Source organism: Pristis pectinata, chromosome 1, assembly GCF_009764475.1.
Source record: "Pristis pectinata isolate sPriPec2 chromosome 1, sPriPec2.1.pri, whole genome shotgun sequence".
In the NCBI taxonomy this organism is placed as follows: domain Eukaryota; kingdom Metazoa; phylum Chordata; class Chondrichthyes; order Rhinopristiformes; family Pristidae; genus Pristis; species Pristis pectinata.
This window is the reverse complement of record NC_067405.1, coordinates 41,074,057-41,099,757: the sequence shown is the minus strand read 5'-3', so window position 1 is coordinate 41,099,757 and position 25,701 is coordinate 41,074,057. Positions and strand designations below refer to the sequence as shown.

The 25,701-nt window shown below is 40.4% G+C and overlaps 1 protein-coding gene across 4 annotated transcripts in view; it reads left to right on the top strand.

Annotated features, from left to right (window-relative positions):
• Positions 1–930: 930 nt before the first annotated feature.
• Positions 931–25,701, top strand: part of kcnj3a (potassium inwardly rectifying channel subfamily J member 3a) — a 161,257-nt gene continuing 136,486 nt past the window's right edge. For 2 of the 4 annotated variants that reach the window (XM_052011880.1, XM_052011884.1), the window contains exons 1-2: positions 1,285–2,698; positions 4,821–5,037. In XM_052011880.1, coding sequence (XP_051867840.1) covers positions 2,030–2,698; positions 4,821–5,037 — 886 coding nt within the window. In that variant the 5' untranslated portion in view covers positions 1,285–2,029. Of the gene's footprint in view, positions 1,103–1,284; positions 2,699–4,820; positions 5,038–25,701 lie in introns of those variants that run through there. The other 2 variants (XM_052011869.1, XM_052011893.1) reach the window with 2 other exon arrangements.

The window sequence follows — 25,701 nt, the reverse complement described above, 5'->3', positions numbered from 1 at the left end:
ACTGGGGAATCAGATTTTTAAAAATATTTTAAGGCAGATAGGTAAGAAAGAGGGTGAAAAGTAGATGGGCAGGAATGAATGCAGAGTTGAAGTTATAAATCACATCAGCCATGCTTACTGAATGGCAAAGCAAGTTTGAGAGGCAGAGTGGCTTACTCACGCTCTTAATTTGTATGTTATGTATAAATGTATAATAAATGGTGATAATTTTAGGTCCTGCCCCTCACATGATACAATATCTTACCTGATCAGTTGAAAGAATGGAATTATTGTATCAGCTTCTCCATGGAGTGCTCAATGGAAACTCGAATAAATATTCTAATAATGAGTGGAGTTTCCATTGGAATTAGCAGCCATTTATCCATGGGGTAATGCCAGCCACTTAAAAGCTATCTTGTCATTCATTCAAGATTATTAAACAATGTAAATACAGAAGACTGCATACGTGTATCCTGAATGACAAATATGAACTTGCAGGTCTGCATCTCTTTAGTCTGAAACCACCTAACATGGTGCTTAACAATTTAGACCTGCACCTGCTACTAATGAGGTCCCACATTGTGGGCGAAGCTCACAAAGTATTTAAAACAAAAAGTAGTTTTGTGGTAGGTCAGTGATGTATCCATGAAAGTTTTTTTTAAGAGATGTACTCTCCATATTTACCGCTATATAACTACAGTTCAAAAGAGTTGACGTGTCCTGAATTGTAACACGACAAAAAGTAAACGAAAATACGTTACTAATAACCCATATTACTGCCAATTTATGCAATAATAGTGATTATTTTGGAAAATAAGGTCACTGTTTTCGAAATGGCGAGAAACAGCAAGGTGTTATTCTACTCCTGGGAAAGAACTCCATTCTCTCTCGGCTTTAGGTACTGCCTTCCCCCCCCCCCCTTTTAAAATTGCAGGTTCAAACTCCAACAGAGTACAGGAGGAAGAAGGGGTTACTCACTGCCTTGCTGCAGTGCTTACGAAACTCTTTGCCAGCTTCCGCACTCTTTCGGCGCACACAAGAGCACGCGTTTGCCCGCCTGCACGGCGCGGCGCTGTGCTGCAGGCGGGGTTTACAATCAATGCAACTTCTCTTGCGGCTGGAGGTTAGAGAGATCCTTCCTTCCCTCCCTCCTTCCCCCGCCGGCTGGCGCGTGAGCTCGCGCAGGCTGCGCGGCCCCGGAGCGCGCGCAGCGCGGGCTGTTGGGCGCGCGCTCTAGCCCGGGAGACCCCGGCGCGTTCTCTCACTTCGCCGCGCTCTCACCTGCAGCACGAGGAAGCGGTCAGCTCGCAGCCCGCAGCAGCGCTCTCCCCCCGCCCCCCACCACCACACACACTCTCCGTGTCTCTCCCTCAGTCCAGCCGCAACCTTGGCACCTGAAGCGCGTTAACAGCCCGGGTTGGGGGAAAGAGGGGGTGGGGGAGTGTTGGTGCACTGCTCGCCTGCTGCGGCGAAAAGCACCATTTAAAAAAAACATTGATCTGGAACAAGAACAGGACCAAGACCGGAGGGAGGGAAGCAAAATTACAGAGAGAGAGAGAGCGGACTTCGCAGAGATAGCGAATGCCTGCTTTCACTCGCTTCAGCGTCAGACGCTTGAAATCTGGGCTAAAGCAGGGGGGAAAAAATGAAAAGTAAGATGATACGGAAGTAAAAATGCTGGATGTGCGCGAACTTTTCGAGAGACTGGAGGCTGTGTCAGTTTAGCAGACCCCCGCCCCCTTCCCCTCCAAGGGCTGGGACGCCGAAATCCCACGAGGACCAGCAGGTTAGGTTTGGAAGGCGAAGCCGCAGAGGACGGTTGCCCGTGGACTGGTTTGGCTGCGGATCGGGAGCTGGAAGCAATGTTCTTTTGCGCATTTCCAAAAGAGCAACGAATTGGAATTTCTTTGTTTGGCTCAGAAGGCTAATTCTCTGCTTTCTCCTGTCTCTTGGTCAGGCAGCAGTTGGGAGCTGAACCATTAAAGTACCACACGAGGAGAGAAAGCAAGTTAAGGTTGTCAGAATATTAATCTGGCCAGTTACCCATATTATGTCCGCACTTCGAAGAAAATTTGGTGACGATTACCAGGTAGTGACCACCTTGTCCAGTAGTTCTGGGTTCAACCAGCCACCCAAGAAAAAGAGGCAAAGGTTTGTGGACAAGAACGGGCGTTGCAACGTACAGCATGGGAACCTGAGTGGCGAAACGAGCCGTTATCTTTCGGATTTATTTACTACATTAGTTGATTTGAAATGGCGCTGGAATTTGTTTATTTTTATTCTCACATACACTGTGGCTTGGCTTTTTATGGCGTCGATGTGGTGGCTAATCGCTTATATCCGCGGCGATCTCAATAAAGCTCACGATGACAACTACACCCCTTGTGTTGCCAACGTCTACAACTTTCCTTCTGCCTTCTTATTCTTTATTGAGACGGAGGCCACCATCGGGTACGGATACAGGTACATCACTGACAAGTGTCCAGAAGGCATCATTCTCTTTCTCCTACAGTCCATTCTGGGCTCCATCGTGGATGCATTCTTAATCGGCTGCATGTTTATCAAAATGTCTCAGCCCAAGAAGCGAGCAGAGACGCTAATGTTCAGTGAACATGCGGTAATTTCCATGAGAGATGGCAAACTGACTCTGATGTTTAGAGTAGGAAACCTCCGCAATAGCCATATGGTGTCCGCACAGATACGCTGCAAATTGCTCAAAGTAAGTGATACTGCAACGCAGCATTCCCGTCCATGTATTCGTGTTTCCGAAAGAATGCCATCTGAATATATGTATTACATGTGTAGGTTCAAAGCAAGGAATTTGTCAAGAAGTGGGAAATGGGGTGAATTATTGGATTGTGTATGTGGGTGTTTTTTTTTTATAAGGTTCTTTTAAAATCCTAACACATAATCTTGTCGAGACTGTTTTAACCTGGGTGAGACTTTGGTACAAAATCTCTTAAAATGTGGTGATTGGGTCATGATTTTGGGGGGCGGGCAGTCCGGAAGAGCGACAGTGGGGCTGTAGAGTGATACTCTTCGTTTTAACAGCTCAAATTTAGATTGCCTGCAGCTCATTTCGATCATTATTTGCCAAAACATTTCCGTTTTTCATTACTGCCACATCAGTATTGGATTATATTTTCCTTCTTCAAAACATTGGTCACTTGCCTGGCGATCCATTTCTCTTCTTGTTGGAGAAATCAAAAATCATGTTTGCCTGCAAAACATTGTTAAAATCCCATCCCATCTCCCATCCCCCACCACACTCAATGAAGCCTGGAATTGCCGGATGATTTGGAAGGTGGCTGGCGAATCAGAATCTATAAAACCCTAAGATACACCCTGTATCCCGATTGGCTTTATTCATTTTTTATATATACGCACGTGTTCCATGTGGTTTGTACACGTATATCAAAATCCACGGTCTAGAGAACTACCCCAACGCGCGAAATAAGTCCAGATACCCATGTAATACAATTATCCACATTGAAAATCGTATCTTCAGCCCACTTGAATAACGGCCGTGATTCTACTTGAGGAACGAGTATTTCAAATGCAATTTTGACTGTAGGCATCGCAACCGCTCTAAAATGACATTTTGTATTTAATTTGTTGCGGAGCCAATGCAGTCGTGATTATTTGGAGTTCAGCTTGTTGGGTGTAAGGAGGGAAACCCAAATTTCTAAAACAAAACTTAAATTGAAGAAGCAAGACTCAAACGTTTAAACTATAGGATAAGTTAATTCCAGGCTGTTAACTTTCACATTCTAAAATGTAGGACTACATTTATTCACGGTCCTTTAAATTGTGTAGAGGATTCGCCATAATGTACAACAAGGTCGATCGATGTTACTGGCCAAAATATGGAAATTTGTAATCTTGTAGAATGTGATTGAATAAGCTCATAAAGTGAGCAGTAAAAGAGAACGAAGCAATACTAAATAGTGTGACCATTGAACCGACTATTTCCCGAGAGGTAGCAGTGTGTCTTTTAACAGGTTGGATTTCAGCGATGAAACAGCAAAACGATAAATTGCCCCAACCCCATCTCTTTAAAAGGACTTTAAATAGTGTTCACAAATGCATTTTTAATGTATAGAACCAGAGACTGTACACCGATTCAGAGCTCATTTCTCCCTCTTTAGAGTTACCTGAATCCTACGCCCACAACCATTGCACTTTAAAGTTTGAAATAATCAGTTGTTGGTACGTCTGAAAACTTTCACCGAGTGGCCGGATAAAGTAGTATAGGTAACATACACAAGTGGCTAACTGTCTGCAGAATGTATGAATGATCCAACCGGACTGACTGACTGACTTAACTGGGAAGTTGGCCACGAAATATTGGCTTTATTTAAAATACTTAACTACAAATCCAATTGTATTTCAGAAAACAAAATCAATATCTGAACTAATTGATTAAAAAAAGTTTAATAACCTAGTCTCTAATAGCCCAGTAAATGTTTTGCACACTGCAATACAAGTTATCATTAGGTTTTTTTTTACACGGTTGTGTATAATCAATGAACACAAAACTGCAAGTTAGCGCTGCTAAGGTTTATTGCAGAAATAATGCTGAAAAGGACTGCTTTTCGGAATGCTTTTCGGCACGCTTCTCTGCGATTCAGACGTAAATGCTATGATTTGTAGTAAATGAGTACAATTCCTTCATGTGATACACAAGCCCTCTCTTTAATCTGCATCATTGAACTTGAATAGAAAACATTTTCTCTCAAGTTATTAATTGTGCAGCGGGTTGGCAGTGATGTAAAGCGCTTTCAGGATGTCTTGACGAATAGCTAGCCCAATGTTGATGTCTTCTCTCCACGCTTGTCTAGTCTCGGCAGACGCCCGAGGGTGAATTCTTGCCCCTCGATCAACTAGAACTGGACGTGGGATTTAGCACAGGGGCAGATCAGCTTTTCCTCGTCTCCCCACTCACTATCTGCCATGTGATTGATTCCAAGAGCCCTTTCTACGACCTCTCTCAGCGATCAATGCAAACGGAACAATTCGAGATAGTTGTTATCCTTGAGGGAATCGTCGAAACAACTGGTGAGTGAAACGACCTGCACTTTCAGCAAAGCGTAAGTGCTAGCGAGTCCCTTTGGGAATCGCACGGTGATCAAATATCTGTTGAAGGAGGTAACATGTTATGATGGAACCCCTATATCATCGTGGAAGCGCAGAGCTTCACCTTAGTTGGAAATTGGGTGTTGTCTAAATATAAAATGAAACTACGCATTTGATCATTTGTTTAAAACTATCAACTAAACTTTCATCTTTGTAAGTAATCGAACATGTTTGGGGCGCGTCGTAAAATTGAACATGCTGAAAACGAGTAATGAGTTTCGTTTTTAACCAAAAACAAATCATGCAAACCCAATGGAACATACCCTTTCCCCAGTTTCACCAGCAATTGTTATGCCTTATTACTGCAATATTGCTGAAGGACAGTCTCACTAGTGCAGATTTCAATGAATTGCTTTTCCAGAAAATTAGTTTTGGTTCTTTACATGGTGAAATGGTTAGAAATTAAAGTAAGTTAAATAAAAATGCTGAAGATGGGAGGATCAAACTTGTCATACTTAAGCCATCTATTTCTGGGTGAACTTTTGAGTTAGTCCTCGGATTGTAAATGCACACTTATTTAAACAAAAGGTCAGTAGAGTTCTATATATTTAAAGAAAAACATATTTGGGTGGTTACAGATGTTCAGTGATAGACATTTCACGGGACTGTTTCATTCAGAGAACAAATGCACCAGGCAATTGACCAGTTAATTTGTATTTTAACCCACGTTAAATATTATTACAAAAACATTTAGGAATCGTATCTGTTTAATTACTAGCAAGACAATAAAAAATGCAGATTAGTAATGCTACATCATTTGTAGGTCTTTCTAAAATAAAATATGTAGTTATGCAAAAGAAGAAAATGATGCAGTGTGACGTACACAATAAAATAGGTACACAAGTTTAAATGTGCATTTCTCTCAAGTTTGCTGTAGGTTGTTAAGGTTCACCTATATACAGTAATTTTCTTAACTTTTAAGAAGTGTGGTGATTTAAGACAATTGTTTCTCAACAGATTTATCTTCCATTTGAATTGTGGAGAGTGATATTTCAAAGATCTGAGTTGAGAATTTGCACCCATTCCTAATATTTTTACGACAATTGTTTTTTTCAGTGATGTTTCATATATGTCATATTATTGTATAACATCGGAACAACATGTTTGAGGGCAAACAATATAAGATTTAAAGTAATATTTTGGTCTAAATTATGTATGATAAAGGCATAGCACCTTTAAAGAGGTACAGTTATTTGATAAAGTATCTTGTGAAATACATTATCATGTTAAAGAGAGTGTAAAATGATGCAGTATGACTGATGACACTTTTTGTCATTATCATATTGCTGTTATCTTAAATGCTACATAAAATATCTTTACAGAACAGCACATGCTGCATCATGAACTTTAGAGCATGTTGATGCACCTGAAAACTCTAAAGTTGCTGTTATGAGTTATTAAGTTACTGTTGATTGTCTTTAGAATTAGAGGTCGTTAACCTCACATCAATATTAGACCTGGAATCTGTGGTATAGGGTGACCTTTATTGCCTAAGGTATTTGATTATGTATCCTGTTATGTCTCTTTAATCTTGGATGGCAACACCGCACCCCCCCCCCCCCCCCCCCCCCCCCCCCCCCCCCCCGTTCAGAATTTCACTAAGGCTGTTTATTTCTACATGTCTGGCATTCATTTCTTCATGTGAAGTGTTAATTTATGGATTTGATCTTGCAGCTGAGCAAATAGTTTTGCAATCCTGCCACCTACTTCCTAAAATAATCTGCACAATCCACATGCACATACTGTTTTTTGCATTTAATTTCCTTGATATAATTTTTTGAATCTTATGCATTCTTGTATGTTAGATATGCTTGTTCCAATATACCTTCTTGATAAACCAATAAATTTAGTTTGTAAGTGAATTCTGAAATGAAAAGAAAGTATAGTTTATACAGTTTTTTCATTTTATTAGTTACCATTAAATTCTGAAAAAGGGGTGAGAGGTTATATCGAATGTAAGAGAAATGTATCAAGAAGCTGCAGAACAAGTGATTTGTTTATCTCCAGTAGATTCAAATAAATAATCGAATTCCTTGCTGATATTGAGTAGATGTATGGATAATAGTACTTTTCCAATGTTGCCCAATAATGATCCTGTATTAAGTTTAGTTAGGTGGCAAACAAGACTGATCAGTGCTCTGATATTCCAAAGTGATCAAAGTGTACAATTTCCAGTATAGAAAGTCGATTAATATGAGATATGCATGTTATGGCTTTTGGCCAAGTGTTAGTCTTGTGTCATAGAACTTATACAAGGAATGACTTTTGAAAGGATTTTTTCCAGATGATAACAAATAAAATTTACTTATGGAAAACTGTGGTGACTAGGAATGATTCAACATAGAACCATGAATAAATAACTCAAATATTATACAATCTAGAGATGTGTGTATTTCATAAAGCTGTATTGTATGTTAGTTTGAAACTCTGTAGCCACTCATTAGTAATTAGATAATGAGAGTGCACGATTGTTTGCTTAACTCTTCAGCAAATCCATACGGGGATAGTATTGACAACTGTCAGTACATATATCAGAGAGGAATTATAGTTCTCCTGTGTATATGTGAATCCTGTCAACTTATTTGGATTTTAAGAGATGCCAATAGTTTGTTTAGTGTATAAATGTAATTGCTACAGATTGTAATTTTCAGATCTCAGAAATTATATCTGTCTATTTCATGGATATTCAGATCTGTTAGATGGGTATTTGCCTTGCCCGTATTTGGGGCTTGGTTGGTGCAACAGAAACACCTCTAAGAAAATAACTTGTTGATTTTATTCTTTTTTTTGCCCATTGCCTTCTATTTCACTATATATTGATGTATTTTATTTCCAAACCTTCCTGCTGTAGCTTAACACTGGTTAAGAACTTGTGTCAATCATTGGCACTAAGTTTATGTAAATAACTTCTGTACTCCTGCAGATTGTTGATTCATTACAAGGATTCAATACATAGTATCAATTTATCACAATATTATAGTCACCAGTACATAGCAACCAATATCACAGTATGAATTACCAACAGTGATGAGTCATAATTTAATAACACAAATCTCACAACTGTTAGTACATTGAAGAGTTTTCAGATGTATCCACCATTGGAACAAGTACTCTGTACATGATATTCAAATCATCATCTAACATTTTTAGTGCAGCATTTGAGGTTGTGCAATAGGTTTTGGAGCTGTAGTTTTGTTTATGATTCAAACCAATAGGAAATTACTATGGTTATGCCAAAATAAGCAGCATTATGTTTACTGCTTCCCTCTTTATAAAAATTGTTTTTGTAGGAACCCACATTTATCTTGGATCTTTCAAATTAATTTGATGGCAATTCAGCTTTTTTAGGTGTTTATGTTTTATCAAATCTCTCTGGTGATTTGCAGTAGTGATACATTCATGTTGTATGAAATAGTAAGTAATTTTGGGTTAATGTGACTGTTATTCAGTAGATCTGGTCTCTGCTCAATTAGTCTGCCTAGTAGCTTCCATTGGTACCACATTTAAGATGTTATTCCAGCTTTAGGAAACAATTTGTATCTTCTGTTTGATTGGCCAACAATGGAAAACTTCATTTTTTTTTCCCACCATCAGCTGTGCTTTGAAGGGTGCTTAAATTTGTTTGAGTTAATTGGCACAGTAGAATATTCTCTGCATTATAGGGCGGTATGGCATGATGTTATTCTCCAGTTCAATACCTGCATGATTCCCTGTATCATTTGGGAAATGCTGAGTGAAGCTGAAATACCTTCTTAATCAGGGTGAAGAAAAAACTAGAATGAATCATTATAAACCACACTTACACATCTCACAGCATTTGATTTGAATATAAAATCGAGGCAGCAGCCTAGAAACATCTCCATTCTATTTGGGAACTGCATAAAATTATATGGAGCAGAGGGAGATTAAGAAACAGTTAAGAAACTGAATTAGCAAAATACATATCATACACAGAAAATATTGATAATTTAATTGAAAATTATCTACATTTAGATTTAATTATTAGTTAACCACTACACTAAGACTTTTCAACAATTAATTAGCTTAGTGATGTATTAATGATGTAATAATAATGAATTATCTAAAATGGCAGTTTCTTGCTGTGAAATTATTCATATGCTTGTTTGAATGTTTACTTGTTTCTGAAGACTTGGTTACTATTTGGTTACTATATAGTTTCCTCTTGGAATCATAAAATGAAGTGAACCTGAGGGAGTTGGTTATCTATCAGTACTGTCTAATACACTGTCATAAAGACAATACATAGCATAAAATGTTGACATTTATCCATTCTCTTATGCTATTTGGTATAAGTATTAAGCCAAGTTTGTAAACTGAAGATGTGAATTATAGTATAAATAAATGTGCACCTTTTAAGGTTTGTTTACCAATAGCTAATGAGCTTGCACCATTTTATGTAGGGAGATCTTGATTAGATATTTTTTTGTAGAACACAGATTATTAATGGAAAAGGCCTGGAAATCTTCCACAGCTGCTTGTTGGGGCCATTGATTTTACAGTGGAAATTTTAGCATTGAAGTTTCCACTATTCCAAATATAAAAACAGATAGTAAAAGCTTTTATAATTATAGGAAGCAGAAAAAATGTGGCTAGAGTGAATGCAGGTCCCTTCGAAGAAGAGAAGGGGGAATTAATATTGGGTAATGAAGAAATGGCTGAGGCTTTGAACGACTATTTTGTGTCAGTCTTCACGGTGGAGGACACGTAACATGCCAAAGAGAGGTGGTATGGATATGATGGGAGGTGAGGACAATCGCTGTCACTGAAGAGAGAGTGCTGAGAAAACTAGTGGGCTTAAAGGTAGATAAGTTCCCTGGTCCTGATGAAATGCATCCCAGGGCACTGAAAGAAATGGCAGAAGTTATAGAAGGGGCATTTGTGATAATTTGCTAAACTCTCTGGATTCTGAGCAGGTCTCAGCAGATTGGAAGGCAGTGAATGTCACGCCACTGTTTTAAAAAAAGATGTAGGCAAAAGGCAGGTAACTGTAGGCCAGTTAGCTTAATGTCTGTAGTCAGGAAAATGCTTGAAGCTATAATTAAGGAAGTGGCTTTGGCTCGAGATGCTTCAGTGAGCAGAGGCTGAGGAAGAGCTTGCACCCCGAGAGGTAAGGCCGGGTAAGTTCCTTTATTTTAAATAACTTAGAAGTAGGTAGTGATGGCAGCAGTTAGGGCAGTCGTGTGCTCCGTATGCAGTATGTGGGAAGTCAGGGACAGCACACTTGTCCCTGATGAGCACACTTGTAAAAGGTGCATCCAGCTGCAGCTCCTGACAAACCGAGTTAGGGAGCTGGAGCTGGATGAACTTCGGATCATTCTTGAGGCAGACATAGACAGGAGTTTCAGGGAGATAGTCACCCCTAAAGGTCAGGAGGCAGGTAGCTGGGTGACTGTTAGGAAAAGGAAGGTGTATAGACAGAAAGAGCAGAGAACCCCTGTGGCCGTTCCCATCAACAATAAGTATACCGTTTTGGATACTGCTGGTGGGGACGACCTACCAGGAACAAGTTGTAGTGGTCATGTCCCTGGCACCGAGGCGGTACCCTCAGCTCAGAAAGGAAGGAGGGAAAAGAGGAGAGCAGTAGTGATAGGGGATTCAATAGTTAGGAGGTTCTGTGGGAGAGATTGAGAATCCCGGATGGTCTGTTGCCTCCTTGGTGCCAGGGTCTGCGATATCTCGGATCGAGTTCTCAATATTCTTAGGAGGGAGGGTGAGCAGCCAGATGTCGTGGTCCATGTGGGGACCAATGACATGAATAGAAAGGAGGGGGAGGTCCTGCAAAGAGAGTTTAAAGAACTAGGTGCAAAGTTGAAGGACAGGACCTCCAAGGTAGCAATCTCAGGATTGCTACCCGTGCCACGTGCATGTGAGGCTAGAAATAGGAGGATCGTGCAGTTAAATACATGGCTAAGGAGATGGTGCAGGAGGGAGGGCTTCATGTTCCTAGACAATTGGGCCTTGTTCCAGGGAAGGTGGGACCTGTTCCGACGGGACGGTTTGCACCTGAACTGGAGGGGGACTAACATACTTGCGGGTAGGTTTGCTGGTGCTGCTCCGGGGGTGGGGGGGGTGGGGGTGTGGTGTTTAAATTAGATTTGCAGGGGGAGGGGAACCAGAGTGTTAGAGCAGATAGTGAGGTGGAGGAGGAAAAAGGTCATGCGAGGACTGCAGGTATAGACAGAAATCAAAGGTTTGTACATGATAGAAATGTTCTAAGGTGCATCTATTTCAATTCAAGAAGTATTGTAGGTAAGGCAGATGAGCTTAGAGCGTGGATTGGCACATGGGATTACGACATTATTGCTATTACTGGGACCTGGTTGCAGGAGGGGCAGGACTGGCTGCTTAATGTTCCAGGGTTCCGTTGTTTCAGACATGATAAAGGGGGAGGGATGAAAGGGGGAGGAGTGGCATTACTAGTCAGGGAAAATATCACATCTGTGCAGAGACAGGACAGCCCAGAGGGCTCATCTACAGAGGCCATATGGGTGGAGCTGAGGAACAGGAAAAGTGTGGCCATACTAATAGGGTCGTATTATAGACCGCCCAATAGTCAGAGAGAATTGGCGGAACAAATCTGTAGAGAGAGAAGATCGATGTAAGAAACAGAAAGTAGTCATAGTAGGGGATTTCCACATATTGACTGGGACTCCCACACCGTGAAAGGGCTCGATGGCTTAGAATTTGTCAAATGTGTTCAGGAAAGTTTTCTAAATCAATATATAGAGGTACCAACAAGAGAGAATGCAATACTTGATTTCCTATTAGGGAACCAGACAGGTCAGGTGACAGAAGTATGCATAGGTGAGCATTTTGGGTCCAGTGACCATGATGTCATTAGCTTCAAGTTAATTATGGATAAGGATAGGTCTGGTCCTCGAGTTGAGGTTCTAAATTGGAGAAAGGCCAATTTTGTGGAAATGAGAAAGGATCTAGGAAAAGTGGATTGGGATAAGTTGTTTTCTAGCAAGGAGGTGTTCAGTAAGTGGAAGGCCTTCAAAGGCGAAATTTTGAGAGTGCAGAGTTTGCATGTTCCTACCAGGATTAAAGGCAAAGTTAACAAGCATAGGGAACCTTGGTTTTCAAGAGATATTGGTGCTCTGGTTAAGAAAAAGAGAGAGGTGTCTAGCAGGTATAGGCAACTAGGAACAAATGAGGTACTTGAAGAGTATAGAAAACGTAAGAAAATACTAAAAAAGGAAATCAGGAAGGCAAAAAGAAGACATGATGCTGCTTTGGCAGGTAATGGGAAGGTAAACCCAAAGGGTTTCTACAAGTATATGAAGAGTAAAAGGATAGCAAGGGACAAAATTGGTCCCCTAGAAGAACAGAGCGGTTGTCTATGTGTGGAGCCTCAGGAGATAGGGGAGATCTTAAACTTTTTTTTGCATCAGTATTTACTCAGGAAACAGGTATAGAGGATATGGAAGGAAGGGAAACAAACAGTAGGGTCATGGAACATATATAGATTAAAGAGGAGGAGGTGCTTGCTGCTTTACAGCGAATAAAGATAGATAAATTCCCCGGGCCTGAAGATATTTCCTCAGACCTTGAGAGAGACTAGTGTAGAAATTGCAGGGGCCCTGGCAGATGTATTTAAAATGTCCTTAGCCACAGGTGTGGTGCCAGAGGAATGGAGGGTAGCTCATGTTGTTCCGTTGTTTAAAAAAGGCTCTAAAAGTAAACCGGGTAATTACAGGCCAGTGAGCCTGACATCAGTAGTAGGTAAATTATTGGAAGGTGTTCTGAGAGATCGGATATACAAGTGTTTGGACAGCCAAGGGCTGATTAAGGATAGCATGGCTTTGTGCGTGGTAGATCGTGTTTAACGAATCTTGTAGAGATTTTTGAGGAGGTTACCAAGAAAGTAGATGAAGGAAAGGCTGTGGATGTTGTCTACATAGACTTTAGTAAGGCCTTTGACAAGGTCTCACATGGGAGGTTAGTTCAGAAGGTTCAGACACTAGGTATCCATGGAAAGGTTGTAAACTGGATACGAAATTGGCTGTATGGGAGAAGACAGAGAGTGGTAATGGATGATTGTTTCTCAGACTGGAGGCCTGTGACCAGTGGTGTGCTTCAGGGATCTGTGCTGGAGCCATGTTGTTTGTTGTCTACATCAATGATCTAGATGATAATGTGGTAAATTGGATCAGCAAGTTTGATGATGACACTAAGATTGGAGGTGTAGTGGACAGTGAGGAAGGCTTTCAAAGCTTGCAGAGGGATCTGAACCAACTGGAAAAATGGTCCAGAAAATGGCAGATGGAATTTAACGCAGACAAGTGTGAGGTGTTGCATTTTGGAAGGACAAATCAAGGTAGGACATACACAGTAAATGGTAGGGCACTGAGGAGTGCAGAGGAACAAAGGGATCTGGGAGTTCAGATACATAATTCCCTGAAAGTGGCGTCACAGGTAGACAGGGTTGTAAAAAAGGCTTTTGGCATCCTGGTATTCATAAATCAAAGTATTGAGTATAGGAGTTGGGAGGTTATGGTGAGGTTGTATAAGACATTGGTGAGGCCAAATTTGGAGTATTGTGTGCATTTCTGGTCACCTAACTACAGGAAGGATATCAGTAAGATTGAAAGAGTGCAGAGGAGATTTACTAAAATGTTGCCGGGTCTTCAGGAGTTGAGTTACAGGGAAAGATTGAAGAGGTTAGGACTTTATTCCTTGGAGCGTAGAAGAATGAGGGGAGATTTGATAGAGGTTTACAAAATTATGAGGGGCATAGGCAGAGTTAACATGAGTAGGCTCTTTCCACCTAGATTAGGAGAGATAAGTACGAGAGGATATGGCTTTGGGGTGAAAGGAGAAAAGTTTAGGGGGAACTTCTTCACTCAGAGAGTGGTGGGCGTTTGGAACGGGCTGCCATCTGATGTAGTAAATGCGGGCTCACTCTTAAGTTTTAAGAATAAATTGGATAGATACATGGACGGGAGAGGTCTGGAGGGTTATGGACTGGGTGCAGGTAAATGGGACTAGCGGAATAATGTTTCAGCACAGACTGGAAGGGTCGAATGGCCTGTTTTCTGTGCTGTAGTGTTCTGTGGTTCTAAGAAACAGCGAGACATCTGGATTGAAATGGTTCAAACAGGCAGACGCAGTATGGATTCAGGAAGGGCAGGTCCTGTTTGACACACTTACTGGAGTTTTTTTTTTGAGGATATAACGATGGCAGTTGATAGAGGGGAACAGGTGGATGTTGTATACCTGGATTTCCAGAAGGCATTTGATAAGGTGTCGCATAAAAGACATCCATAAGATAAAGATGCATGGAGTTGGGGGTAATGTATTAGCATGAATAGAGGATTGATTAACCAGTAGAAAGCAGAGAGTTGGGATAAATGGGTGTTGCTCTGGTTGGCAATCAGTGGTGAGTGGGGTGCCGCAGGGTTCGGTGTTGGGCCCACAACTGTTCATGATATGCATTAATGATTTGGAAGAGGGGACTGAATGTAGCATATCTAAGTTTGCTGATTCCATTAAATTAAGTGGAAAACCAAATTGCGCAGAGGATGCGGAGAGTCTGCAGAGAAATATAAATAGGTTAAGTGAGTAGGCAAATGTCTGGCAGATGGAATACAATATTGGTAAATGAAAGGTCGTCCACTTTGGAAGGAAAATAGGAGATCAGATTATTATTTACATTGTGAAAGATTGCAGCATGCTGTTATACATTAGAACTTGGGAATGCTTGTGCATAAATCACAATAGGTTGGTTTGTAGGTGCAACAGGCTATCAAGAAGGCAAATGGACTGTTGGCCTTCATTGCTTGAGGGATTGAATTTGAGCAAGGAGGTTATGCTGCAACTGTACATGGTACTGGAGAGGCTGCACCTGGAGTACTACATGCAGTTCTGGTCTCCTTACTTGAGAAAAGATACTGGCTGTGCAGAGGAGGTTCACCAGGTTGATTCTGGAGATGAGGGGGTTAGCCTATGAGGAGAGATTGAGTTGCCTGGGACTATACTCACTGGAATTCAGAAGAATGAGAGGAGATATTATAGAAACACATAAAATTATGAAAGGGATAGATAAGATAGAGGCAGGGAAGTTGTTCCCAATGGTAAGTGAAACTAGAACTAGGGGACATAGCCTCAAGATTTGGGGGAGTAGAATTAGGATGAAGAGGAATTGCTTTTCCCAGAGAGCAGTGAATCTGTGGAATTCTCTTGCCAAGAAAGCAGTAGCGGCTACTTCATTAAATATATTTAAGACACAGTTAGATGGATTTTTGCATAGTAGGGAAATTAAGGGTTATGGGGAAAAGGCAAGTAGGTGGAGCTGAGTCCACTGCCAGATCAGCCGTGACCTTATTGAATGGCGGAGCAGGCTCGATGGGCCAGATGGCCTACTCCTGTTCCTGTTTCTTATATTCTTAAAATTGAGCTTTCTTTTAACATTCCATACATTTTTCATTCAAACAGTTTTTATCCTTATATATTATACATGTAATCCAGTTTTTCCATCAAATCTAGTTTGAGATTTCTGAGATCATCCTGGGGGACAAAGGCAATCTTAGACTTCTCTCCTCATGATGGAATGATTTGTTTCATCCCCCCTTTACTTCATACATCTTTTGATATTTAATGCAGGCAGTGTACATATTTATCTCATACAATTTGGTTAACTGTCTCTCATTCCAAGGATTAACTTTATTATTTTTTCCCCATCTGGTCATCAGTACTTATTTTCCCCTCACAATCTTGTGACTGCTCTGTCAGTGTCTTTCCAACTCAGTTTCTCACCGATGTTTCCCAAGCTCACCAGATTGCCTTTTAAAATGGGTACCGTTACTACTACCATCATTTCAAAAAAGCAGCTTACTGTCAACTTCGTTCCCTTGTGTTGAAATTCAGTCTCCAACCTCCCCGTCCTCCTTTCAGGCTATCAGTGTGTCACTTTGAAAATTGTGATGGGAGTGGAAGTCCATGATAGAATCATACATGAATTTCTTTTGAGATTTTCCGACATTTTTTTCCCTACATTTTTACGTGCTGCCTATCTCCCTAACCACTTGCTGTGTGACTAGCTGCATTTGTCCCTTTTCACTTGACATCTTTGCGATCTTTAAGATTACTAGTTTATTCAACATGTTTTGTCAAGATCCACCTCTTCAACACAGGATTCAATTACACCTTATCAAATAGCTACAATTCCATCCTCATTGTGTCATAAGAATGCATTAATGACTCCTGCATTTAATATCTGAGTGCTCCCTTTGGTAGCATTATGCTGAAATGTATGCTGATGACGCTACCTCTAACTCCCCCCTTTACCTTTGATTTCCACAAACATTGATATACACAAGTGAGCCAGAAGTTTGAGCTCAGCACTTGTACCCTGCCAAAAATTTCAAACACTGTTTCTATCTGTCTCCCTTGTTCCTCATTCAGTGTGAATTCATAGATGTACCATTTTGCTGGTGTAATGTTCAAATCCAGTCAGTTTGCTTTCAGTTCTGGGATATTGTTAGTTTACAACCCTATGTGCACATTTTGGCTGAAAGCTTCATGGATTTAATCCTTCCTCAAAATTTATTACGATGCACCTCTTGCATTCATTCAACACTATTTTATCCTACTTTATACTAAGTCCTACTTATTTCTGCTCTTGCCAACCTCCGGTGGCTCCTTCTTCTTTAATGACTTAATTTTCTTCCACTACACTACTACAATTGTTTTTATTTTCCCTTTGACTACATCAGTTTCTTAACCTTAAATTCTTCTCCTAAAACTTTTTGCCTTGTTAGGTCTCTCCCTGCCTCCAAAATCATTATCCTTTAGGCATCTAAACTAATCTGACCCCCTACATAGTAATTGGCACTTAATACATTCATCTTCATATACCATGGGACATATTATTTAGAAGGTTCTATATAAATGCATACCTTTCAACAAATAATATTTTAAAACGTTTAATATATTTCAGTAAACAAAGTTTAAAAAAACATACTTTCATGCATTCACCAGTTGAGGTCACTATTTCTGAAGGAGCTGGAAGATTAGATGGACAAATGTTTTTTCTGAGATCTTTAATCTTGACTGAAGTACCAGAATTCATACTTTTATACTGTTGTTTACATCATTTTCTAATTTTCATCCCTAATAGGAGGGACAACCAAGCAATTTTATGAAGAAGCTATGAAAATTTCAGTGATGGAATTTCTTCACAAAAATAGTCATTTTAATTTGCCACACTTTATTTGTTCAATAGGTCTTTCAACAACAAGCACATTCCTCTCATCACTGTGTAGAGCAAGACTGCATTAAAAATGACATATTTCAGGTTATAGTGATCAAAGTGATCACTTCCTCCTTGTGCATTTGATTGGTTTGAAATGAAATATATTTCTTAAGCTTGTTCACAAAATTTCTTAAGCAATTGTTTAAATTTATATACTTGGTTTGCTGAAATTTGCACTGGTAAATAGCATTATTGGGTGATGAGATTACATGTGGAATATTGTAGACATTGTTGATTCATGTGAAAATTTGACAGGTTGCGTAATTCTGAAGGTATGTACTTCTAATATTGTCCCTGGAATTCTTGTGTTAAACTTTCAAATTGACCTTTTTTCCCTCTCACCAAAGGAGCGGGTAGACTCCAATGGACAATAGCAAGTTTCATAATGAACTGAAAAATGTTAGCTTTCTACTTAGCCATTTGGGGGGGATGCTCCATATTGGCCTCTTTTTATTCCACTAAGTAGTTACTCTTGTGCTTTCCAGCACTGGTTGACAACTAACTACAAATGCATCTCTGTTTTCCATTAATTTCTCTTTCAGGACATTTAAATTGAATGTATTCTTAATGGTAAATACAAGAAACAAGGAAAATAAGCTTATCAAATGTCTACAGATTTTAACTATATTTCCCTGTTCAGATATAAAAACAGAAAATGCTCAGCAAGTCAGACAAAATTGGTGAAGAGGGAAATAGAGTTAAGGTTTCAGGTTGATGACCTTTCATCACAACATTTTCAGGCTAAGCCTATTAATTTTTCCTACATCTGTTTATCTAGCTTCACCTTCCATGCATTGTCTCAACTGCTCTGTCTGGTGCACTCGGCAACATTTTTATTACTTGGGGTAAAGATCTTTTTAGACTAATTGGTGACAACATGTATTTTAGGACAAAACAAAACCCAAGTGGAACAACCTGGAATATTAACTGTTTCTCTCTCTCCACAGATGCTGCCTGACTTGAGCATTTCCCAGAAATTTCTATTTTATTTCGGATTTTCTACAACATCAATATTTTGGTGTTGTATTTTGGATAAGCTTAAATGTTCTTTTAATGGTAATGATACTCTAAGTAAATTTGCTATTCTATGGACAACTAAGATATAAAGCTTTTTACAGCTTCTTGGATAATTAAGTTTTTTCGATCTATTGGTGCTTAAATTGTTCATTCATGCTCAATGCCAACGTGGAAAAAAAAATAGCAATTTCTTTACAGATCTTTCCTTTTGAATCAACTAGTCACAACTATCTAGCAGTGGTTGACCAAGTTTGTGGAGTAACTATGCTGCCAAAGCTTCACCACCCTCTAAGAAGAAATTTTTCCTCATCTCAGTCCTAAATAGTCTACCTCTTATTCTGAGACTGATCTCAGGAGAACCAGACTTCCTTTAAGAGTTTCCACCTTTCATGCTGCCTGTCGAGTCATGCAAGAATTTTAAGTTTTAGTGAGATATCCTCTTCTAACCTCAAGAGAATACAAGCCTCATCTACTCAGTCTCCTCGTACATCAAACCCACCATCCCAGGAACCAGTCTAGTGAATCTTTGCTGTACTCTCCGTGACAAATAAATCATGGCAAGGAGACCAACATTCTAGATGCAGTGTCACTGAAGTCCTATATAATTGCAGTAGGACATCCTTACTCTTATACAGTACCCAAATCTCATAATAAAGGCTCATGTACCATTTGACTTGCTAATCATTTGCTGCATCTGCACCATGGACTTCAGTTTCCTTGTACATCAACATTACCCAACCTCTCACCATTTAATAAATACTCTGCTTTTCTATTTCGTGCATCAAAATCGATAACTTCACATTTTCCCATGTTTCCCACGACTCACTCAGCTTGTTCATATCCTCCTAAAGCTTCTTTACATTACCTCTGTACTCATCCCACATTACTTTATATTATTAACCATGGAAACATGACATTTAGTCCTCTATGCTACATCATTCATAGAGATTGTGAATAGTTGAGGCATAAGCATTGATTCCTACTGTATCTCTCAAGTCACAGCCTGCCCACCAGAGAGAAGTCTATTAATTCACACTCTCTGCTTACTATTTGAAAACCAACTATCAATTCATGTCCATATGTTTCCCCAAATTCTATGTGCTCTAATCTTGTTATCTGTTGAGTTTTTTTGAGCCTTGCTGCATAACTAGTAATGCAAGTATTGCTTTATAATGGCTTTGAATGCATTAATTATCTGTTGCATTATCCAAATTTGTTTACATTATCCATGGAGCTGCTCCCATCTGTTGGGGTGTTGGATAGATGATTGGGAGGGGGAAGTTGGATGGATGATTGTGTGTGGGGGGGGGGGTGGGGGAGGAGGAGTGAAAGGGGGATGTTAGGCATCTAATGATGAGGCAATCGGGTGGCAGCTGTTGGGAGAGCTAAGGGGGGGGGGGTGCATGTAGTGCAAAAGTACAAGAAATCATCCGCCTGGCAGATGCATTGGACTGCCTGGCTTGGCCCCAGGCATGGTGGATCCCATGAATTAATGCCAAAGTGGGCCTCAACCTTCCTGTTATGACCTGCCACAGCATTCTGGTGGGCCATTATGTGCAATAAAACTTCATGTGGTAGAAATTTGGGCAGGTGACATCCAATTAGCATTATATACTGGTTGATGTCACTACACATACCTTGTGGTAATTGTGCCCTAGTATGAAATGCAGCTAGAACGGCCAGAACCTTGGCCAATGTTCTTCTATGCTGACCAGAAAATGGTCTATCTCTCTGAAAAGTAGACATTTGAAGACATAGTGGACTGTAAGGAAACCTATGCCAGGTAATCCATATTAATTAAAAGGCTGAATTTTAATTTGGCAGGTTACATAGATTTGGAGTAGGTTAGGGGTTTGGTTGCATGTTTGGAACGTGATGATATACCATGAATGCATGAACTTTTGCACTTTTGACAAATATGTGAAGTTATGTGCAGGGAACCACCTTGGGTGAAGCAGGTTACCAATTTTAAAATGCTAATTATTCAAATAGAGCAATGTAATTTGTAAGTTTCTAAGTTTAACTGACCACTTGTTTCCTAGACTTCATGAAACTAAGAAATGAATGCGTAGTAGCATTGAAAAGGGCTAATGAATTGATAAGGTATCTTTATTAGTCATGTACATCGAAACACACAGTGAAATACATCTTTTGCATAGAATGTTCTGGGGGCAGCCCGCAAGTGTTATCACGCTTCCAGTGCCAACATAGCAATTAATCATCATATTGTTCAGAAGGTAATACAAGATCTCATCAGAAGGTTATTATCTGCCAAAATATGCATACGTCTAACAAGATGAGAGGGAAGGAATAAGTAGGGAGGTGCAACTTGGAGGAGAATATATCTACCATAGTGGGTGTACAGATAGAAAGTGACATTTCTGAACATCATTATTTTAGGAAGCGTGGGTCACATCTCAGGTGATTGCAGGCATTTATAGTTTGCTAGAATAGGACCTGCTGCCTTGTGGATCTGCTAGGTATGCTTTAACAGTGGCTGATCAAGTGAACACGGTTCTCTGTGTCTTTGCCCCAGTGATCTTCAAAGTTATAGAACATAGAACATTACAGCACATTACAGGCCCTTTGGCCCACAATGTTGTGTCAACATTTTATCCTGCTCGAAGATCTATCTAACCCTTCCCTCCCACATAGCCCTTCATTTTACTATCATTCATGTGGTTATCTAAGAGTCTCTTAAATATCTCTAATGTATCTACCTCTGCCATCAGTGCATTCCATGCACCCACCACTCACTGTGTAAAAAAAACTTATCTCCACCCTATACCTTACTCCAATCACCTTAAAATTATGCCCCCTAGTTAGCCATTTGGGGAAAAAGTCTCTGACTGTCCACTCAATCTATGCCTCTTATCATCTTGTACAGCTCTATCAAGTCACCTCTCATCCTCCTCTCCAAGGAGAAAAGCCCTAGCTCACTCAGCCTGATAAGACATGCTCTCCAATCTAGGCAGCATCCTGGTAAATCTCCTCTGCACCCTCTCTAAAACTTCCACATCCTCACTATAATGAGGTGACCAGAACTGAACACAATACTCCAAGTATAGTCTAACCAGAGTTTTATAGAGCTGCAACATTACCTGGCAGCTCTTGAACTCAATACCTCCGACTAATGAAGGCCAACACATGCCTTCTTAACAACCCTATCAACCTGCGCAGCAACCTTGAAGGATCTATGGACATGAACCCCAAGATCCCTCTATTCCTCCACACTGCTAAGAGTCCTGCCATTAACCTTGTATTGTGCCTTCAAATTCAATCTTCCAAAGTGTATCACTTCACACTTTTCCAGGTTGAACTCCATCTGCCACTTCTCAGCCCAGCTCTGCATCCTATCAATGTCTTGTAACCTACGGCAACCTTCTACACTATCCACAACACCACCAACCTTTGTGGCATCAGCAAACTTCCTAACCCACCCTTCCAGATCCTCATCCAAGTCATTTATAAAAATCACAAAGAGCAGGGGTCCCAGAACAGATGCCTGTGGAACACCACTGGTCACCAACCTCCAGGCAGAATACGCTCTGTCTACCACCACCCTCTGTCTTTTATGGGCGAGTCAATTCTGAATCCACACAGTGAGGTTTCCCTGGATTCCATGCCTCTTGACTTTCTGAATGAGTCTTCCATGAGGAACCTTATCAAACGCTTTACTGAAATCCATAAACATCACATCCACTGCTCTACCTTCATCAATGTGCTTTGTCACATCCTCAAAGAATTCAATCAAGCTCATGAGGCACGATCTGCCCCTCACAAAGCCACATTGACTGTCCCTAATCAGCCTATGCTTTGCCAAGTGCCCATAAATCCTGTCTCTGAGAATCTTCTCCAGTAATTTGCCCACCACTGAAGTATGATTCTCTAGCCTGTAATTCCCAGAGTTGTCCCAACTCCCTTTCTTGAACAAAGGAACAATATTTGCCACCCTCCAATCATCTGGCACTACTCCTGTGGCCAGTGAGGACAACCTCCACACTTCCACTATGCACTTCCCCAGAACATCTGTTCCCAATTTGTGCTCCCAAGGTCCTGCCTAATAGCATCATAATTCCTCCTCCCCCAATTTAATACTTTCCCATATCGTCTCTCCTATCTCTCTACAAGGCTATGGTAAAGGTCAAGGAGTTATGGTCACTGTCTCCAACATGCTCTCCCCACTGAGAGATCTGAAACCTGATCAGGCTCTTTGCCTAGTACCAGTTCCAGTATGCCCTCTCCTCTAGTCGGCCTGTCCACATACTGTATCAAGAATCCTTCCTGGACACCCCTAACAAACTTTGCCCCATCTATCCCCTTTACACTAAGGAGGTGCCAATCAATATTAGGGAAGTTGAAATCACCCATGACAACAACCCTATTATTTTTCCAAAATCTGCCTCCCAATTTGCTCCTCAGTGACTCTGCCACTTTTTTTTTGGGTGGGTGGGGGGTGGAACCTGTAGAATACTCCCAATAGAGTGATTGCTCCCTTCCTGTTTCTGACCTCCACCCACACTGACTCAGTAGATGATCCCTCCAGGACATCCTCCCTTTCTACAGCTGTGATACTGTCCCTGATCAGCAAAGCCGCTCCCCCACCTCTTTTACCTCCATCCCTGTCCCTTTTGAAACATCTAAACCCTGGAATATCTAGCAGCCATTCCTGCCCTTGTGACAGCCAAGTCTCTGTAATGGCCAAAAGGTTCTTACAGATTCATTTACAGGATCTCACACCCTGGGGGCACTCTGATACACAAGAACGTTTGCTTGTTCTGTGTGGCAATTATTTCAATTTTAATAGAAATGAAGCCAGACAGTATGAATGGGTACTTGCATTTTCAGCTATGCATGGCTTTTGTTTGCATGCATATAGCAATTGAAGCATTGAGGGATCATCCAATGTTGGAAGGGTTTCCACTCTGTCAAAATGACCCACTCATTATTGAGGTTCACTTAGACTCCATCAGTCCGCTTATCTGATATCTTAAATCCAAACCCATTTTTTGTTCTCATCCACCTGCAAACAAACACACATCCCCACCACAAAAGACTCTACACCCCCACTACAATTGATTATTGTCAATTTATGTCTAGCATTCCAGAAAACTGAGAATACCACTTATCAGGCATTAACCAACAAGAAGGTGGTGAAACAAATAAATTATGTGGGGTAAAATTAAAACTCCGACTTTGAGGAAATCACAAATGTACAAACTACTTTGTGACTGCAAAAAATGACCCAAGCACCTTTTGCATTGTGCAATCCCTGTGGATTTGACAGAAACTGTGGTTGCTCTGATCCTGATTTTGACTTTTGAGCCATCCCGCTGATCTTCACTGGATTTTGCAGCCTGAGGTTCCTCCCATGGAGTTTTCAATCTATGCAAGGAGATACTTGGTCATTGGGTAATAAGATAATGTGGGGTACTTGGCAGTGAGAAATCTAAATACTTTAAGCTGAACTTCCCTTCCATGTATACTGTTACCATTATCCCTGCATTGGTCTACCCACTCTTCCCAGCGAGCAATGGCCAAAGTTATAGCATCATGTATCTATTTAGGATGGCTTTCATAATGTGCAAGTGAAAGCCTGCATGTATATGTTTGATCATTGTATTTAATAATCCATGTGGATGGCCACTCTTTATGAAATCATCATTGTAAAGGCCTGCAACATCTTACCATGTTTGAATTATAGTAACCAGGTGAAAACTCAACCACGTCTCCTAATGGCCACATCAAAGTATGAGTATTCGAGCTGGTGCATAGCCAATTTAAATCTCATGAAGTACCCAAGCATGATCACTGCCAAGAAGTTGCTATCATTGTTACACTGCTGTATTGACAATGGGGTTGTTGAAGTTCCTGTAATGGTTCAAGGACCTGGATTAGAATTGCCAAATTGAGAAAGTTTTAAGTTATCATTATATGCATGATAGGGTTAGGGTTTCCCATGTTGCTGACTTCCAGAATAAATGTGGGTGATTTATACATTGTGGATGACATTGAATTCTGTCATCTGATTGCTTGGAGGTCCTTGTTTTTGCAAGTTGTTGTGTACTCCAATGTGACTGTTATCTCTTCCCAAGATGTTGCCTGACCTGAGTATTTCCTAAAAGTCAGAGAACCTCTGCATCTCCTTCATCTTCTGTGCTCCACTGAAAGAAGGGAAAGAAAAGATCAATGACAGAAAGCAATGGCATGCACTGGATGAAGAGGTGGTGCACTTTTATTGAGTGTAAGCCGGATGCATGACATTGCATAAAGATGCAGTTGACTGTCATTATTGATTGGAAAGATTTAGTTGGTCTGATGAGGCCATTCATCTGCAATCAACACTGTCTAGAAGGGTGGCACCATGCTCTTGCTTTTCACTTCTATGGAGACCTCCAGCCATGGGTTCTTGGTACCACTGAAGGGCTGCTTTTCATAAACAGCTGAGATAATCTCCTAATGTTCCCTTTACTGTTCCAGCATGATATCGAATGAATCTAAGTGGCAGGCTTTAATTGCTTGCATTGTGTGGTCTACCCTTTCCATACACTGGCATATTTCCCTTTCTCCCATAAACATGCAGTTGAAATTGATTTGTGTGCTTTGTCGTACCTGCTGCTAATTGGTGGGTAAAACTAAATGTAATGGTACAGTGATTGGATTAATAAGACACTAAAGGGAAATGCTGTAGTATCTAACAGGTTTCCTATGTACTGCCAGAACCTTGCTGTCTCCTCCAATCCCCTACACCCAAATCCCAGCCTGCTACCAAAATAAATGTTCACCTTACTTCCTTCAATACTCTCCTTCCTCAATTCTGTACTAATTCTGACCTTAGGATGAAGGTAGTAATGTGACTTGAGACTGTCTAAACTTGTTTGAGTTTGGATCTTTAGTTTTGTATCTCTTCCGGCATCAGGTAGAAGAAAATTTCTCTCATCAATTTTTGTTGATGGGAACTGAAATATTGGAAATTGAAAGAGCTCTGCACTGTTAAAAGGTTAGGTCCATTAAATTGTTTTACTGCATTGCAGAGGGAAGTCACAAATTAAATAACTGTATTTGGTTTCATAAGAACCTAAATTAATTCAAAGCAATACTGCAATTTATTAAGTCACATGCATATGATTAAAATCTTCTTTCTGAATAAGATGCTTTGTAATTTGCAATATCAAAGTAAAATTTTTAGATACTGTGCTATAATCAGCGTGATAGCTTAGAAATACAGGTTAGGGTCTGAAATTGTGTAGCCTGAGACACACTCTTATACTGAGACTAATCTTATTGTGGTA